The 20,160-nt window shown below is 30.2% G+C and overlaps 1 protein-coding gene across 2 annotated transcripts in view; it reads left to right on the top strand.

The window, feature by feature from the left end:
• The window catches only part of LOC129960342 (chorion peroxidase-like), a 147,630-nt gene that overhangs the window by 96,543 nt on the left and 30,927 nt on the right, over window positions 1-20,160 (top strand). For both annotated transcript variants that reach the window (XM_056073717.1, XM_056073718.1), the window contains exon 6: window positions 477-647. In XM_056073717.1, coding sequence (XP_055929692.1) covers window positions 477-647 — 171 coding nt within the window. The remainder of the gene's footprint in view (window positions 1-476; window positions 648-20,160) is intronic.

The raw sequence follows: 20,160 nt of genomic DNA, 5'->3' as shown, positions 1-20,160 counted from the left end.
CGTTGAAAAAAATTATTGTGGAAAAAGAAGTAGATGTATTGAACGCATTTTAAAATAAATTTTTAAAACATCATTCGATCTCTACTATTGCTAGAAGTTCTACTATTTTTGGAAACCTCTGCTAAAAACATAGAACCATCTGTGCTTTATAGTATGAGTATTTACACTTTTGAAATCAACAAAATATTAAAAGATGACACAGTTTTAATTCTTGCAATAATTATTTAAGCGTATTTTATTATTTATTGATAAATGATCATAGTAATGCGGAACGATCTTACGCATACAAAGTAAAGCTGATAATGTCTTTTGATTCTTAACAAAAAGAATTTAATGAAATAATTTTTTTCTATGTATTATCCGAAATGGTAAATTTTCTGATTTTTTTATCAGCCATTTTATGATAGAAGACATAAAATTTCATTCGATATTGTAAATATTTATCGCTTTTCCTCTGATCATTCAGTTTCTTTCAGCGATACAGGAGCCCCGTAAATCTGTGGATGGCAGTGATCTTCCCAGTGCTCGTATAGTCAGTTTCATGATGCACCACGATGTCAGCGAACATCATTCCCATATCAACATTCTTCTAGTATTTTGGGGACAAATGACAGATCACGACATGACACTTGCAGCACAAACTGTAGGTAAGTTTTCCATAATCTGATTTCTTTCATCTGTTTAAGCAATGAAACTGGCATATGTTCAATATTATGAAAACGAACATCCTATCAGCGCCTGCCATCAAGATGGTTCATTATGGATAGGCAGTGCTGAATAATCAAATAGGTAAAATAGGCAACTGATTAGTGGCCCCGCTACTTTGAAGGGTCTCAAATGTTTTTTGGGGTAATTTTAGGAATTCTTGTATATTTTCGAATATTATTTAAATTTCAAAATATTATTCTTAAGGTTTGTTTGTTTTTTTCAAAATCACTCGCAGATGTCCTTGTTTACTATTTCTTGTCATTACTGAACCCCTTATAAGATAATAGCCCTGATAATTTTTTATTTGAATATTTATAACGCATTAAAAAGTTTTGTAAATTTTTTTTTTCCGATTTTGTTTAAAACTACTTTCAAATTTGAAAAAATGTTTTCTTGTGCGAAATACTGAAATCAAGTCACTTGAAGGCCAAACGCAGTAAAAAGTTATGCTATTTTTTTAATTTGTATTTAAAAATCAATTATTTTATTATTAAAACCAATGAAAAATATATGCTCTTCGTAAGGGAAAAAGGTTTCGATTCTTGAATTGCCAGAGAACCCCTAGAGAGCTCTGTGGATGAGCTAATTGCCAAGGAATTTTTAATTAAGCGAAATTTTTAAATGGTGATTTATGATAAAGTAGCGATTCTTCAAAACAAGAAGCGTAAATTATTCGTTACATTCCTGAAGGTGATAATTACCAATGCTAATGTAGAGTGAGTATTTTGATTTACCTATGCTGAACTGAGTAACTGAACTCTTTTGAACTGAGATAACTTCAATATTTTACTAGATATCGCTAGAAATGCGTACATTAGGAAAGAGTATCACAGGAAAATGTTTAACGCTACTTGTTTCTTTTTCCAACATGTCTTCCAAACTGTCATATTCAACTGAAAATCATATTTTAATTGTTAATAAATGGTATTTATGTGGTAAAAATGCGATGTTATTATGAAAGTAATCTTCAATATTCAAAAAATAAACCCATGCCTTCAGGATAATGGTAAAAGATCTTTTTAAGAAAATTGGAAGCTCTAATTATGTTTAAGATAATTTCAAGTGCAGGATTACTTTGATTTTGAATTTTGAGATTGCGCTGTTGTGTCACCTTGCAAGATTCTCACTTTGAAAACCTTATCCGATTAAATCCTTATCGACATACTTTTCAGTAAAGCAATTTGTAGTACTATCCTCACCAATTTAAAAGCTACTCTACATCAAACTGTAGGTGAATTGAAACCCATACTATATATATATATATATATAACAGAAATACGATTTGGTATAAAGATAAACATTACAAAAATGTGAAAAATTGCATTTATTATCGGAGAAACTGCATGGAACCAGAATACATAATCTCATATTTTTTCCCACACATTCCACTTAAACTGGTCAGTGACCCTTTAAACAAACTAGTTCTTCTGATTTGAGCAAACAATGAATCCAAACTCAAAGAGAAAAGAAACTCTTTTCTACCCCCATAATTTAATTAAATGAAAATCGCTTTAAAAAATGAAACTGACACCCTCATACATTTTGGGGGCGTTCCCAGAACATGAATAATGCATATCTATCGGTGTTATTTTCTATTTTTCTGGCAAAATATATGCAGATTATCTATTGTGTTGACTTTATCTTTCTATTAGCTTGACTCTCAAGATATCTCTAGAAAAATCTTTGAAATATTCATTATAGCTACTGGTTTAATAAATTTATCCTCAGGGTTCCATAATTTCAAGAAATCCTGCTTCCTCGATTCTTCAGTTAATCCTTTCGAATACAATGACAGGTCTGACGCGCGCATCGAATTACTGAATTTTTAATTTTAAATCTACAATTAAATGAAAGTATTAAGAAGCTTAAAATGCAAAAAAAACCCATTCAAATCTGAATTGCTCTTATATTCTGTGTATATTATAGGAATTAAAATGTAATAAAGTCTCAAATAGGATTTGTCATCTGATTAGGAAATTAATTACGTTCGTAGGTCAAGGGTTTAAATTCTGAATTTCTGTTAAAATGTAGGCAACAGTCATTATATTTATTCCTGATTTAGTTTCATGTTTTAAAAAGAAAAAATTTCATTATCAGTATCTTCTCTATGCACTTTCTTACAAGCTATGAGATAATGTTTTGATTCTTATTTCTAAGCAAAGTAGGTAGGCATCGGTTTAGTAAAGTAGTTATAACTTTAAATAAGAAACATAATCACCATGTTATGCTGAGGATATTTTACGAAAGGTGCATATTTCTATGTCTATTGGGTCATTTTTCATATCGTCCTTGGCTATTTGCCGGTGATAAACAATATCATTTTCAATAACTCTAAATCTAAAAATACATATATGAAGCAAAATAGGCATTTTGATTTTTTAAGAAAATTTTAGCATTTCCGAAATACATAAAAGCAACTTTATTACAGTTTCCTTTATTACAGATTTTTAAAATTAAACTATATTTAATAAAACGTTTTTAGTGAAAAGTTAGATAGTCCAGTCCTTGACTAATTTGTCAAATGTTAGAATATGAATTTGTATGTATCATCGGTGAAATTCAGTATTTTGAACAGAATCTCTGGGTTCGTCTGGAATAAAATGAAAATAATAGCAATTATATTATTCTTGAAAATGATTCATTACATTATAATATTAAAGGCAATTAAAGAAAGTATATCAACGTTTTTTGATGCTTGTATTTATTATGGAAAGCATAATTTATAATGAATTGTTCTCTCCAAAAATATATTTCCAGAATTACGTCTGTCATGTGAACTCAAATATTCTTTCAGCTAGGCAGTTGAAATCTGATATGTGATATTTATTCCTTCAAATTTTAAATGAAAGTCATCTATAGGAAATTTGTCTGCCAGTTTGTGCGAGGGAAACTGAAGGCGATTTCAAAAAAACACAAAGAACTAAATAGAAATAATTTGATGCGCGTTTTTTACGTCTAAAATGTATATCTCTATTAAATTTTGAACCAAATCCATCAAAAGGTTGTCCGTCTATACTTTTTTATGCATATGAAAGTGATAATTCAAAAACACAATGTTTAGAATGAATGAAATTCGGTATGATATCTGAAATAAACGAAATTTGGTATGAGCTAAAACTGTAATTTTTATCAAATGTCGATATCAATCTGTGGTAGAAAGAATATATATAATGCATAGTCAGTTTTATCCACTATACTAGGAACTTCAGAATGCTGATCTGCAGGAAATCTGAACTTTCTCTGTATCTACATGAGAGAGAGAGAATAACTTCTTAATTAGGAAATACTCTCCCATTGGTTTGAATCGCCTTTGCTTTCATGGAATAGTAGGAGCTTATGCAGCCTACATCACTTGTTGAACTAAACTCTAGTGGTGCCATCTGTTGATAAGTTTTATTTCAAATTCTACTCCAAGTAGAGAATAGGCTGCAATTTTGAGAACTGTCATGGCACCACCCTTCTACTTCTAGGTTTGTTATTTGATTAGGCTTTCACTTATACATCAAAAAGTTTCTTTATAACTCTTTCAAGTTGCTTGGCTAATCAAGTGAAATTTCAACATGAATTAAAGAGCCGCAGTTGACCGGTGTCCCTTTCACCGCATTCTTCAAGGGCTGAAATCACTCACGAGACTTCTCTGAAGTTGGATTAGGTAATTCACCTCTGACATTTCCTCCAAAAGACATTTGAAGCATACGCTACAATTTATTCGGCGTCTCCATTAGACATCGTAATCTCGGTCATCCAAAACTGGAGGTCAAAATGTCTGGTTACAGGAGACTAAGAAAACATAATTAAACTCTAAAATCAGCAATTCTTTTGGTGAGTACCCAGAGATTTTAAAGTCTATAAAATTATAAGACGATATTTTTTTTTCTAGAAGAAAGAGTATTTCTTAGCCTAAAAATGCTTCTATTGGAATGCAAACTGAAGTCAGTCGAATCTTATGTTTAGACATCTGCAATAGCTTAGAATTCTGAAAGTTATTCTTTTTGTAAATGCTTTTATTCCTAATGCATATCCCATTTCAAGACACTGTTCTGATTTTGGATCTTATCTTATATTTAGAGATCTGCAATAGCTTAGAATTCTAAAAGTTACTCGTTTTGTAAATATTTTTATTCCTGAAGCATCTCCCAATTCAAGACATTGTTCTGAACCTGTCTCATTTCATTCATTTTCTAATTCCATTATAAAAGTAGGAGAAATTATATAATTATGACTAAGCTAAATAATTATCATAATCTTCTTCAATAAATCAACTTTGTGTATTATGTGATTAATCAAAAGAGAATGCATATATATTACTTTCGTAAACTCTCAATCCATAGGATTTGTATTTTCAATCTTATTCATGCATGAAATAGGTTTTTTCTTTTTTTTTAAAGAAGATTTAAAGACGTGTAAGTTAATAGATTTACCACCGATGAGCCGGCGTCCTGGCATAGGGGTAGCGCGTCTTCCCCGTGATCTGGGCGTCCCGGGTTCGAGTCCCGGTTTGGGCATGGTTGTTCTTCTGTTGTTCTATCTGTGAGATGTGTGAATGTGCCCTCCTGTAAAAAGGGGTTGTGCAAGCGAATGAATGATGCGTGAGTGGCAAAGTCGTACTCTTGGCCCTAGTTGGCGCTGCTATAAAAAATAAGAGACGTTCCCCCTCAGGCTTAAATCGCTGTCTTCGTAACAGTGGGCTTGTCAGTGGCAAGTGCCATAAGAAACAAACAAACAAACAAACCACAGGTGAAATTTGACATTCAGTATCAAAGAAAATATCCTTTTATGAACAGTAAAGTGTTAATATTTATTTCTTAAGAGCATCTCTATTCCTTCAGGAGATTTACTTAACTTCTTATGAGGCAACGAAACTTCTTATGTATGAAAATAAGAGGGAATCGTCTTTTAATGAAACAGCTTCAGATAAAATACTCTAATCTTTCATGTGCAACATTCTTGGAAATTATTCAGAATTTTTCAAACAGCTTTATTTTAAAATATTAAAATAACTCTTTATAATTTAAATTGTAGTAAAATTGGCGGTAGCATAACAGTAAACGTAAGCGCTTAATGATTAAAGTGTATTTATTATATATAAAATGTGGGATTGAAAGATAAATTGGAAAAAAGCACATACTCTGTAATGCAGAAAGGGGCTGTTATACGAGTAACGTTATTTTATTCAATTGTTAGTATTTCATGCTGTGCAATGTAGTTATAGATGTCATAACAGCTGAGCGAAAAGCCGAAGCGTATTTTTGCATGCTAATTTATTAAGAGTGATGCATTTCAGCACGAATTTCTTCGTAGATTCATAGTCCGTTGAAACGATTCTGTTCCCTCGCCTAACACGATCTTGCGTTGGGTTAATTTTTGTTCAAGAGTTTCAGAAATGAAAGCAAAAACTCCCTGTAATCCACATAAGATACTCACTCAGGAAAATATGAGAAGGATTCAAGCCATATGACTGAAACTAGTGCGGCTCTGTTCTGAGACATTTTGCGGAAACTACTTTGCTCTAAGAAAAAAAGTATCGTTTGCAATGCGATTGTTCATTTATGAATGTCATTAAATGCTATATAATTAAGAGTATTAATCAACAAATATATATTTTTTCTTTCTTGAAAAAATGATTTGGTAATTATTAAGAAAAAACAGTAAATATGTCCCAACCTCAATTTCTTTCTACAGAAATATTTGCTATGAATTGATGACGAGTTTTCTCGTCCGTTTAATTAGTGCAATTAAAATCTTAATTCAAGTACCTTAATCCTATTAAATTAGGAACCTACTTAGTATCTTTTAAGATAGGCAATATTTGACAATCATTAATCCATACTTACCTCACCGTATCCTTGCTGAATACGTTAATTGAAATATTGCTTAACCTCTTAGTGCTCTCTTAGATTTAAATTACTATCAAAGTTCTAATATCTGCCTTTCTTACTAACTGAAAATGCTTTATTATTAATTTTACATCTCTAAGAACTTTTTATATTGAAATTCTCTTTCATTTTTAGCGATGATCAATTCCACAATATTTTAACTTTTCAGGAGCCCTTTCCATGGAAAAACGTTGCCAGACAGTTTAGATCCCGACTTTTAAGATAGTAATGGTTTTATAATTAAAAACTAACATCGCCTTTTTTATGTTTGGAAAGAAAAAAATTGTAAACAAGGTGACCCGTGTACATAAGATCTTGAAATAATCTGAATAGTTTATAAATGCTTATTCACTCAAAATGGATTTTGCATTTGACTTAGGAACAGCCTAACATATAACGTCACAAAAGTAGTCAAGAAATAAAGAGCAGTAGAGCGCTGTTTTCTTATATTTAATTATATATAAAGATCGTAAAAAATTGTTTTCTACAGCAGAAGCAAAGTTTCTTGACTTTTATTGTAAGAAGATAGTTATAATTAAAAACATATATTTTGAAGGGAACTCGCTCCTTGCATTTGACCTGCATATTACGTAATTCATTGTTTAAGAAGGAACAAATACGAGAGCTCTCACACACGCAGGTTTATTAATGAAGTTATTTACAAGTGTGAGCATTTCTTGATCCGAGTAAAGAAAATTATATGAAAATATATACACGTGAAAAGGAATAGATACAAAGTAACCTGCTCCTTTTCACACAGTAAAATAGTAGGCTACCAATTTTTAAATCCTTTAATGGCTTTTCACATTAAATAATTTCTTGCACATGAAAAATTATTTATATCATTGTAATATTGTTGCTGGTTTTAAATGTCATATTTCCTTTAAGTGAAAGTATGTTAAAAATATCTGGCATACTTTTCTTAACTTAAAAACTAAGTGAGAAACTGAAATTAAATGATAACAGTCTTCTTGAATATGCAGGATAATTAAAAGTCTCGAAACAAAGTTTAAGTCAGACATACAAATGCAAGTTAACTTTACTTAGAATTGCAAGCGCAAGGATCCACTACCATAGAGGAATTTTTGCCAATGAATTAATCAAAAGAAAATAATCCATTAGATAAAATGTTCAAACATAGATACAATGAAATATTAATTCCCAACAGCATAACAATACAGCTGCTTGAAAAACAACATTAAAAGTTGTACGCATAACAGATACAATACGTGGGACACAGTATAAACAGCAAATCATTGGAGTACTTAAAGTATTCAAAAAACTTGCTGCCCGAACTATATACACTTCGAATATTATTATTCCTGACACTGTATTACTGCGCTATTGTAAATTCTTATTCCATTTATCTTTTACCGTGTTCTCTGTCTAATGAATCGGGCCGCGGGGAGCCTGATGGTAAGGTCTCGGCTCTCGAGCCATAGGGTTTCAGGTTCGAGACCCGATTCCACCGAAGAACCGTCGTGTAAGGGGATCTGTTGCACGTTAAATCCATCAAGGCCAAACGTCCTCCCGCTGGTGTGGAGAGGGGGGTGCCTGCTAAGGTGTCGTTCTCGTCATCTGACCGCGGTTCAAAATTACGAGGTCCGTCCCACAATAGCCCTAGTGTTGCTTAAAGCGGGACGTTATTATAACTAACTATCTAATGAATCATTTTCTTTTAATTTAATATACTGACATAGAGCTTTCTACGACATCAGCATTTTGAATTTGCGACCCCTTGGTGCATTGTAAAAATAATATATTTTTTTGTGCTCCTGTCCTACCCTTTAATTTTATCTAAAGAATTTTGAATCTTCCTGAATAAAGTTCCACTTCTGCAAATGAATCTTAAAATCTGAAAGATGCCATAACGAAACTGCAAAATTATATTAAAATAATTATGATGAATTAAGATATATGCATCGAATTAATTATGCATATTTATTAAATTTAGATTTTGTAAATGAGTTTATTAAATAGAGTATAAAAAAGGGCTTTGCTTAGTGTTTGACGAATTGATTGCAAATTTTTCGTTTTAGAAGTTCAACTTTCTCTAAATTCTCAGCTCGTAATTATTTATCAACGTGTTGCAACTTTCTAGATATTTTTTCGAAGTTATGTTCGGAATTTTTTTCTCGAACTAGGATACGATGTTTTGCAGATGTACATTCTAGTAACCATTCGTTTTGTGGTTTCACTACTTTCCTTTGGCGTGCTATTCAACTTTGACTTTATACAAAAAAAAAATTGGGTTAAGTAGAATCGAGAAAGCTATATTCCTGAAGGATGCGGTATTAAGTAGTTCAATTACATGAGTCTCTATGAATTCCATCTGCCTTTCGAGAACCAACGACGTTTCGAGGAAGTTGTGGACATTAATGAATACGAAAATGATGGGTTTGAACTGTTCAGTTAAGGAAAATGATGTTTCTAATGGAGTTGATCTTCTAATTTGTTTCTTGCTTCTAGTAAAAAATAAAGCTCTAATCGCCATCTGATAGTAGTATGATCACTTTTACTTCGCAAAGTAAAAAGGATAACATGTTTCAAACTGAATAATTGCTTTGTTTTTTCTTCTAAATATTAAAAAAAAATTATTTATTATTATTTTGGCTTTTCTAAATAAGATATTCCGATTATTATAAATGGTGTTAAAATAAATGCTAAGTGCGAACTAACTGTTCTATATTTTACATTTCTGTGTCTCGTTTCTACAAGTTTATTATTATTATTATTATGAATGTTTCGTGCAAACTAAATTGTTTAAAATGATGTTTTACAACAGAAAATTAGATATTGTTTTAGTTTCGCATAAGTATATATTAATAAAGTTTGCAAACAATTTTTTCAGAAGATATATATATGGGTAACGTTTACGCAGTGCTATGCCAAATAAATTTAAAAAGTAAATACTTTATTCTCCCCCCCCCAATAAATTAATTCATGAATTTTAATTTGTTAATTCTTTGTTTAAAAGATTGAAAGTCACTTTAAATATTATCGTTTAACATTTATTATGTAGACCTATTTAACCGAAGATATTTATAGTAATTCTAAAACCCTGTGAATGAGACATTTTCCTTTCTGAAATTTTCTTGCATCACTTATCTCTTTAACCCTAAGCATTAATCTTTTTTTAATAATCCAGCGAACTGTTTATAATCAATATTTATATGCAATATTTGCAAATAAATCTAAATATTTGGGGAGGGGAGGCAAAGCTAATATATTTTTCAAATTAAAGCTATAATAATGCTGACAGTAAAATGGCATTCAGCGTTATTCGGAGCAGGAATTCTTAATATTAACAATGGTGCCAGTATGCGCTGTAAGATACTAGACATTTCCTTGACATTGCTGTGGTCATTTGGTCTAATAAATGATGTCCATGCATTAGTGCTTTATAAGTTGGGCTTTATATAAATCAATTTTGCTCAGTTGCCAGCCTCTTGACAAAAATTTAGAAGCTATATCAATTGAACTAATTAGATTTTTTTCCTACGCAGAAAGACAGTTCTCTTATAATCCTATATAAAATTAGTGCCATAAATGTTTATATTATATTGGGAAATCATTACTAAAGTAACAATAAAAATTATTTAATACCAAATGAAACAGTTAACATTTCCTAAATATCAGCAAAGTCGTGGCTTTACGAATTTCATTTCCACAAAACCTCTGTCGTAAATATGAGACCATTACATCACATATGAAGTTGCAGAGTAGACAAACTCAAGTTGGTGCATCAGCAGAAGTGATGCCCTTTCTACTTAACCAAGAAACAAATCATTGAAACCATTATGTGAATAATTTTTTTAAATAATTCTTGGTATGCTTTCAGCAATGGAAAGCTACTGTAAAGCGTCAAACGAAAGCATCCATCACTGACATGCATTGTAGTGCTATTTCAACCGTCTTCATATTGGTGTGATTTTAGGAGATTAATATTATCAAAAATCATTCGTGACAAACTTCTTAAATTTTATTTTTTAAATTTCAATAATTGTATACTTACTTTTCAATACATTTTTGTTTTGTCTAGCGTTTGAATTCGGCTTTTAATATTCTTTCCCTTTGATTGGATTTTATGCCATTGTTTCTATTGATTTGTGCTTTTTAACTTTGCTCTTAATAAGCCAATTGACCTCTCAATGATTTAATCTCCTCATTTACCTGAATCTGTTTGCATATTCTAAAGTTAATTTTTCAACCATATATATTATGCCCAGCATAGCTAAACAAGATTTAACGACAAGAAATCTCTACAATCAAACCAGTAAATACGCTGGTGTGTTGTAAAAGTTTACCGTGGAATACTAGTTCAGATGCTATCATCAACATTTGAATATGGCTCATAATTATGTAATGTTCCTAATGACGTTTTATTAATCTTCAAGATATGAAGTTTATTCTTGCAATAAAAGCACTGACTAGATGTAAATGTTTTATGTAAAAGTAACGCATCCTTAGTTGGAACAATAAATAGAATCTTCTATTCATATGTTATTTTCAAAATGTTCTTTTCATATTAAGGCTTATCATCATAATTTAAGATAATTTAACTAACGTAATTAATATAATTTTAGTAACGTAATCAAACACAGCACTAATTGTTGTTGTCTAACTGCACTTGTAATCGAAAGAAAATATAAGCGTTTCGTTAAGAAAGAATGGCAAACATTGAAAAAAAAATTTTTTTTTCCATTTTACTCTAAATATACTTTTTTAATAAGTTCCCTTCTTCAAACTTTTGAGATTAATCCTTCATTTCTTTAAATTTTACTTGGATTTTGTTAGATTGACAAACATTGAGTAATATTTAAGTCTAGACATTGGGTAATATTTACACATTTTCCATACGAAATTTTTTTTTCTTGAACATTTTAACTTTTATACTTTTATATAATAACATATTAGGTAAGATCCAAATCACTCTCAGCGTCAAAATTGAATCTGTATAAAGGAATATGTATAATATTCATTAATATTTTATTAAAAAACGGTCCTTAACTTTAAGTAATTAACTTTAAGTTTTTAATTAGTTGTTACTGTAATGGCGATAAATCGCATGATTTTTCCATTTGAAAAATAATACGGTATCTTTAAAGCTTATTACAAAATTAAAAAAAAAAATGTTGCATATTACCTGGAAAATTAAGCTAACATTTCTAAAAATAACTCGAATGTTTTTAGCATAAAAATCAAGGCAAAAATGTTTAAAAAATTTTAAAAAAATGAATTGAAAACACTGTACATTAAATCTAAAAATCGCCCTTTTCAGCACGATGGAATTTATTTTGAATGCAGAAAAGAAATTGATTCATAACTAAATCAAACCCAGACTCAACTGAGGTCATGAAAGAAAGAACTGTAAAAAAATGCGTGCTACGCAGACAAAGGTCAGACTCCGATTGTTTCAGCAGCATTGAGAAAGAGGGGAGGCAACAAAATTGGGTGTAGCATGAAGTGATGATTAAATAGGTGTTGAGAAAAGGATGTTTGCTTTGTTATTTGTTTCAACTTTGCACGATTTGTTTCAACAAAAACACTTCATGGCGCGATTGTAGCCTTTTGAATTCATGATCACGTAATACACGCCTAATGCACTACACCAAATTAATTTTGATATCCATTGCCCATCTTGCTGAAGAAGAGAGGATAAGTGGTCATATAATAGCCCTAAATAATGTTCAGTTGGAAAAACGACGGTACGCACAATTATGTTTGCAATATTTGCAATGTGAATTGATTCCATTGAAACTTAGAACTTGCAGCTTTCCAGTAGATAAAAAAACTTACTGCTAGCAGGTTATATTTGTTGTTTTGCAAGATTTGTATTAACCATACAGTCTAGAATAGGCATTGTAATGGAAAAGAATACAGAACCAAGTCACTTAATATAGGATATAGTGGTCATATTCCTTTCATTCTTGTTGAGGTGCTCCTTTAACCTGTTAACTGGTTATGACGAAACATCTCACAATGATATAAATTTTTAAAAAGTTAATTCCCCAGTTCGCAGATTAAATACGCTTATAAGGACTGATTTTTCAAATTAAAGTAAGATTTATCGGCGGTAATGAAGATTTAAAAGGGGTAATTTGAAATTAGATAATGAGACGTCTAAAAATAATTTTCCCTTACAATTTATTCTATGTTTTAAAAACCCTATGAAGATCATAATATGTTAATATAAAGAAGGCCTCATATCCCGACTCGGAACTATTACAACCCACTTTGATATAAAGAACCAGTACCACACAGCTTTTAAAGATCTGGTATTCAGTAGAAGATAAAGCTCTTCTACTGAACCGGTGATTCATAAAATCATTCATCCAGTTTTTTACTAATTAAGTTATCTAGTCCCCGCCATTTTTTATTCTTTGTAATCTGTCACTAGGTCATATCTAAGGCATCGATGAAATGTGACAACAAATAAGAAGTATTCTCAATACAATCTGAAAGAATAATGATAATAAATTGCATTAATTAGCTTCCTTAATTGACAGCAAGAACACAGAGGTAGGACTTGTTAATAATAAGAAACATATTGTCAGAAAATTAATCACAGGAAGTAGCAAAACACTTCTCTAATCAGAATAGAGATCAAATAGCAAGAGGCAAAATGCTTGTAGCCTGTGGCGCCGAACATTTCTCGCTTACTTTTTCTTTATTTAAATTAGCTATTTTTCATCCTTGAAAAATGCAACAAATTTATAGATTGTAAAAATGAAAAAAATAACTGAATTGATGGAATTATTTCTTTCTTGACATCTGAAGGTTTATCATATATTTTATTATCTAAAAACCAATAATTTAAAATTTTTTTAAAATCTAGATTAAATATTTGAAAATTTATTAAGGTATGAAGTCTTCAGTATGTCCTTAAGAGAAACCTTCACATTCGTTTTTTTATTATAAAACTGAATTTGAAATTCTTCGTGACATTTTTCTTCATTTTAGTTTTATTATTACGAAGATTGGATTTAGTTTATTAATAATTCTGTGAATTTTTTTCTGTATTTTGCTTTATTTACAATATATAATAAGACTTTTGTTGGCACAATCATAACTCAAATTTCATGATATAAGGTTATCAAAAATTGGAAAAGAATTTTGCCAATATTCAAAGGTAATTTATATATAGTCTTGGCTTTACTCAAAAAATATCACCTCCTTCTTAACCTTCTAACAAGAACATTCTCTGAATACTCGACTACTTTGCATGAAATTCAGCAGTCGCAATGACCGATATTCCGGTCAGAGAGTTAATATAGTTAATAAGAAATTCAACCATCGCTAATGCATATTTATTAGATACAATTTCTAAAAAGAACTCGAAAGGTGTGAATCTTGACCGGGCAAGTCTTTTTTCTTTGCCTCTAATTAACATATCTTTATGCATTTAGACGAATGATTTATTATTACACAATGCGATGTAATGATTGTAAAGAAAAAGTCAAACAAAGTTGAAGTTGAGCTTATTCAAAGTAACCAATTTTCCAATTGCAAACAACAGTGTCTTTAGTCTAGCTAATATAGATTCACCTGCTGATATTAGTAACAAAATGGCTAGTACATTAAAGCTGATTAAATCAAATCTCTTAAGCTCTTAATCTTTTCTTTTTCATAATTAATTTTAATCGTATTTAATTACAAATCATTAAGTATTCGAAATTTGTTATTCAATTTCTTTAACGTGCAAAACTTTCTTTTATGAAGGATATTTACACTTTCAGTTTTCCATTACATGCTTCTTTTACGCAATCATGGAAATAATTTTTCCGTAGGGAAGCTATTATGCGGGTACCTAGCGAATGCGACCTTGGCCGTTGATTATAATCACTAATTTATGTATGAGCACGACCGTTTTTACTCTTGTAACACTTACCAATGATTGATTTTACACTAGAGAGAGAGTAAAGTGGAACGGGTAGGCTAGAAACAGATCCGGTTTTACAATTAATTAGGCCTACTTATTGAAACGAGGCGATATCTATTAAGATTCAACTGCGAACCTTGGCTAGGTCACTGACAGCGAAATGCAACACGAAAGTTCTTTGCAGGAAAAAAAAGGAGTAACCCTACCTCATAATATAAAAGGTAGGAAGTGAAATCATATAACAAAACTGCGACTGAAAACTGGTTCAGTGGTGTCCTTTATCTTACTCATTCACACCAGTTCGCCGGCATCTATGGGATAGCCTTTAACCATCTGTTTTCCGCTTCCAAGGGAAAACCAGACGGACATTTGCCCTCATGGCCCAGTCTTCTGCCAGTGGCCTATTTATAGGCATGTGTGTACAGTAGGAATTACCATAAAAAATGTGAAGCATGATAACTTTTGGATGATACTTTTTCGAGTTGTTTTGACGCTTTTTATTTCCTTAGGACTGCTTATCTCTTATCTGTTGAGAAGAATATTCTGAGCTGGGGGTTGAACTCTAATTAATTACGATCGTGTAAATTTGTAGGACATGTTTTCCGCTGTTGTTTGTTGCCGGTGTAGATTATAGACAGCAAAAAGAAAATGTGAATCCATATCACAGGGGCAGATATATTGGGAATTTGGCCACCAACCTCTTGAATAGCAGATTGACTTGATTGTAAAGTAGGTGTGATTGATTATCCGCTCAATCTGCAGAGGCGATGGTGGGATTTCCACATCAGCTGTTTTAGCAAGGAGGCACTGTGCTTGCGAAATCTACAAGAAATTTATTGAAAAAAAGCAACCATTTTTACATGATATCACATATAACTGTCTTATAAATTTATTATCTAATAATATACTGTAAAAGTAAAATTTGAACAAAAGGAGATTTCAGACATCAAATATCGGAATGTTACTTGATATAGATATTTCAAATAAATTTTTTCCTGTAGCAGTTCAAAATTTTTCCACCTTTCTTTGGGAATGAAAGAATGGGGGAGTGCTTTGGTAGTGGTGGTCTGGCAGCAGAATCTTGACTTCAAAACCGGGTTTTGCCGAAAAGCCATCTCATATGCAGGCCTGTGGAAAGTCTAAATCTACTGCCGATGGTTAAATATTTTCATTTTGGTGTGGGTATCTACATATAAATCAGTTAGCTCAGATATTATCTTACTTCAATTCAAGAATTTGAGGTCCGTTTCCAATAATTCTTATGTTGTTTCAGCCTACGATGCAACCCTAACAAATCAAATCAGAATCTTAACCCGTGTTTTTACTTTCAGTTCTTAAATTAATCATGTTTTTTTTAGCAAAAGAAAAGAATTAAAAGTGAATTCAAATTAATTTTTCACAATTGCAAGAATATATATATTTTTTTCTTTACGAATTTTTGAATGAGTGAAATAAATGCGCTATTTTAATTTATCTGACATAATTTTTGAGATTAAAAACACATGAAATAATTATACATGATAACAGAAATTGGAAGTCATTTAACCTTTTGTACTCTCTTCTTATGCACTTTTCTAGAAGTTGCATTATTTTGGACTTTCTTGATTTCGACAATCAAAATCCCCTACACAGTTGTAAGAAAATGCACATTTATTAAAAGGCTAGATAAATAAAACTATGAGAATGTTTGAATACAATTTTATTCAATTGATGTATCTCATGTTTGTAAAGATAGAATTTTGTAATAAATTTTTATATCGTTTCGTGAACTTAGAATTTTAAAATCCGTATTCTTTCAAGTATTCTCAAATACTAGAGAAAGCATAAATAGAGAATTTTAGAATGAATTATCTAAAATTCTAAGTTTGCATAGTTATATTTAACTAAACTGCATGAAGAAAGAAAGGCTCTACCCAAAACATATTACTTTGGGGGTGGAGGGAGTGGAATGAAATTAAGCAGCAAAATTCATAATTTTTTAAAGCCCTCACAAAGGAAAACACACTGAATAGCGTTCGACAAGAAAATAATCCAACTTGGGGTGAAAAAATAATGATTAATTTATTATAAGATGGAGAGTATTAATTTATCAGTCATTTGCTGAAAATTTTTTATCTCAAAACTCAAAGCTCTTTTAAGTTAAAACTTCAAAGTTAAACAGTTACCTTTGAAACAATTAAAAGTTAAGTTAAAACAAGCTTGATTAATTTCAGACATGTTTTTTCTAAAAAAATATCAAACTAGTTTGCTTCCCTAGAAATTAATTCCAGTCTTTATTCTGTAAATCTGACATAAGTATTTCTATTCATTGCTCAGAAATACTAAAAAAAAGTTACATTTCTTTTCAGAATCTTCCCTCTCTAAAATAACAACTACTACCAAAAATATTTTTTAAAAAAACAGCTTCAAAATATATAAATTTTATCAACATTATCCATCGAAATTTTGGAAAACGTTTCTTCATTGATTTGTTCGGCTTACGAGATAAAATTCACAGAGTTTTCTGACAAGCAGATTTTTTTTAATTTGGTAAAAAGATTTAGGAGTAATAGATAGATAGAAAGAAGATCACTGTTCTTGTTTTACTTTCGAATCAAAGTTTTTCTAATAGTAAACGAATCTGATAATTGTCTACTTAAGTTACATTGTTAAGACATCTCTTTTGAACTTTTCCTTCATATTTCTATAGAAAATTTCACCTACAAACATTCCTCAGCTTCCTTTATAAAGTTAATTCACATTTATGCCCTCGGATTTCACGTTTTATTCATTTCATGTATTCCGCATTTGTATTGCTATTCTCATACGAAAAAGACATTGTCTGTCAAATTTTTACATGCATAGTTTCTAAATTTTTTATCTAAATCTGTATTGTTGCAGTAAAATTTGTATGGTTTATAAAATATAACTCATGTGCAATACCTCTCTAGAGTCTATTCATATAACATCACAATCGCATGGCAAACGTAACTGCGTGTGTTATAAAAACTACATGTTTTCTTATGCTATGATTAAAGACGCATCACTTTCCCTCCCTCAGTTGCTCAATGGATACCAAAATAAAATTATCACGGTATACTTGTATTTTCCCACCTTTGTATAAATCTGTTCCTTTAAAATTGTTTAACTTTGAAATTATCCTTGTAGCTAATCAGTTTTGAAATTATTATAATTCTGACTCTTTTGTTGTTATATTATCAAGAAGACTCAATAGCTGCTAAAAAATAATAGTAACCAGTGTTTAATAGCTAAGGAATAAAGTGATATTAATTAAGAAAGAATTAATAAACCAAACAACATTGTAACTTCATAAAAGGATATAAAAAATTTATTAGCAAAATTTATAGAACTTTCCCTATAATATCAATATTGCATTATTAAATTAGTTTTAATTGTGAAAAAGTAAAACAATACTTCAGAGTAAAAAATAATTATGTTCTAACACAAAGTATATGTATTTTGCCATCAGTAGTGGGGAATTTATGTTGATAAATACAGGGTGATTCAGAAACTTAGAGCAACTTATGAACTAAATTATTTGTAAAAGCATTAAGACAAAAATTTATCGTTTACACAAAAAGGATGAAAATGAAATCAAACAATATTTAATACCAAAACGAGAATTCATTTGCAGCACACTGCACAAGTAATTCATACTTTAAGCCACCAAATGGGTTTGCTGTTGTTGAAGCTATGAGTTATATAGAAAAAGACAATGACCACAGTAATTATGTATTCGTTTTTTTTTTTTGTTATATCATTAGAAAAAGTGCTAATGCTGCAAAAATTTGGTTTTTTGTCTGACAGCTGTGTTCTTATATGGAGAACTACAGAATACATATTCGAAAAACAATTACACAAATCCATTATCTTGCCAATAGCAAAATTCCGGTTTGAAACTTTCTATAGATTTTAAGAATCGACAACGAATCAAATTTCGGTTTCGGCAAGAAGAAAAAAATCGGTTTCCTTTCCATCCTTTCGGTAAAAACAGCGCCATTCTTTGCAAATTATTGTAATTTTTTAAATCTGTTTTGAACTTTTTAATCACCCTGCATATTTTTGATAAACATTTTTAATAATTTTTTTATCGAAACTATTGAATTATAAAAAATTGTTCCATGAAGTTTGAAAGTCAGTTCTACCGTATAACCCTTCCGCATAAATAAACAATTCGAAATGAATATTTATGAATGTAACGTTGTTTATGAAAAGCGTTTGATGTCCGCGGTGCGACCTGACCCTTTTTGACCGTTGATTTATTTCAATAGCCATCAATAATATCTCAGATGTTCAGTCAAATGAATGAGGAAAGTTTTGATTATGTTGTTCACAACAGTTTCACGAGAAGCACGCAATTATCTTTTCATTATTAAAAAGAGAATAACCAGAGAGGTGTGTATGATTTACTTTTTGAGGTGTTTCAGAAAATGCTGATTTCATTAAAAACCTTTATTTAACTTAACTTGTTTCACGTTTGTAGGGATGGAATTTTGTAATCGATTTTTCATTCATTTCCTGGTAATCAGTGTTTTAAAAATTTATATACTTATTTATTTTCGATGTCTAATACTTTAAGAATTTAATATATTTTAATGTGAATTTAATTATAACCCATTTTCCGCGCAGTTACCAGTTGGTGAATTTTAGAAAGAATGGATATCAAGGATATATTTATAATAATGAACTTATAATAATAACTATAAATAATATTATAATAGGGAATAATTTTTTAAAGTAAAAAATAATCAAAATAAAAAATTCTACTTAATATTAATTCTATTTAATAGTATTATAAAAAGTGCTTTTAAAAATATATTAATTTATATATAAATAAATTCCTTTTCACTCAAATAAAATTTCATACTTATTAAAACAATCTTTTTTCTCTTATGTAGTGTAATAAGGATCAACAACAGTTGTTTCCCTCATTTATTTCACTAAAAATTATTTGTGTTCTCATTTTCTTACTTAATGTGTGAAATGAACAATTTTTCTTGGACATGCGTACATTATTCATTGCTATTATAATATCTTTACATCTAAGACCCAGAAAATTAATGTCCAATTTCCTTAAGCAATTTTCTTCAAACACCGTAGATTTTTTTAACGTATTTATGTAAATCTTAAGCCATGATGTATTTGATTTTACTATATGTGTAATTTGTGGAAAATGATTTCATGTGATATTTTACTTCTTTTCGGAATTAATATTTATCGTAATACATGAGCTATATATCTAATACAAGACAAATCTTTTAGTAAAAAAATAAGGTGTGCTTTTTTTAAGCTTTAAGAAAGACTACAAAATCTATGTATATTTATGTAATGATATTTTTCATTCTAATTTAAACTTAATTAATTTCTTAATTTTTAGCTCAATTTAGTCCATATTAACTTCATTTTAAAATATTCTCTTATTTCCTGATCCCATTCCACTTTTTCTATTAAATTAATTCAACATGAGTTCCAAAATTGCTGAAACGACTAAAACACCGACACGTTCCCACAGTCCGAGTGAAGGAATAAAATATTGCTGATATAAAAAAATTCCTCTAAAAGATCCCTGTGTTTCGCTTACTTGTGATTAAATTTGATAGAAATCCCTATTAAAATCTCGCTGCATATATTCACAGGGATAAAATTTTCATCAGCTTTTCCTCATTTCGTGTTGTGTCCTTCTGTGTTGTGTGT

This window comes from Argiope bruennichi, chromosome X2 (assembly GCF_947563725.1).
Source record: "Argiope bruennichi chromosome X2, qqArgBrue1.1, whole genome shotgun sequence".
NCBI lineage: Eukaryota > Metazoa > Arthropoda > Arachnida > Araneae > Araneidae > Argiope > Argiope bruennichi.
This window is presented reverse-complemented; position numbering and strand designations above follow the sequence as displayed.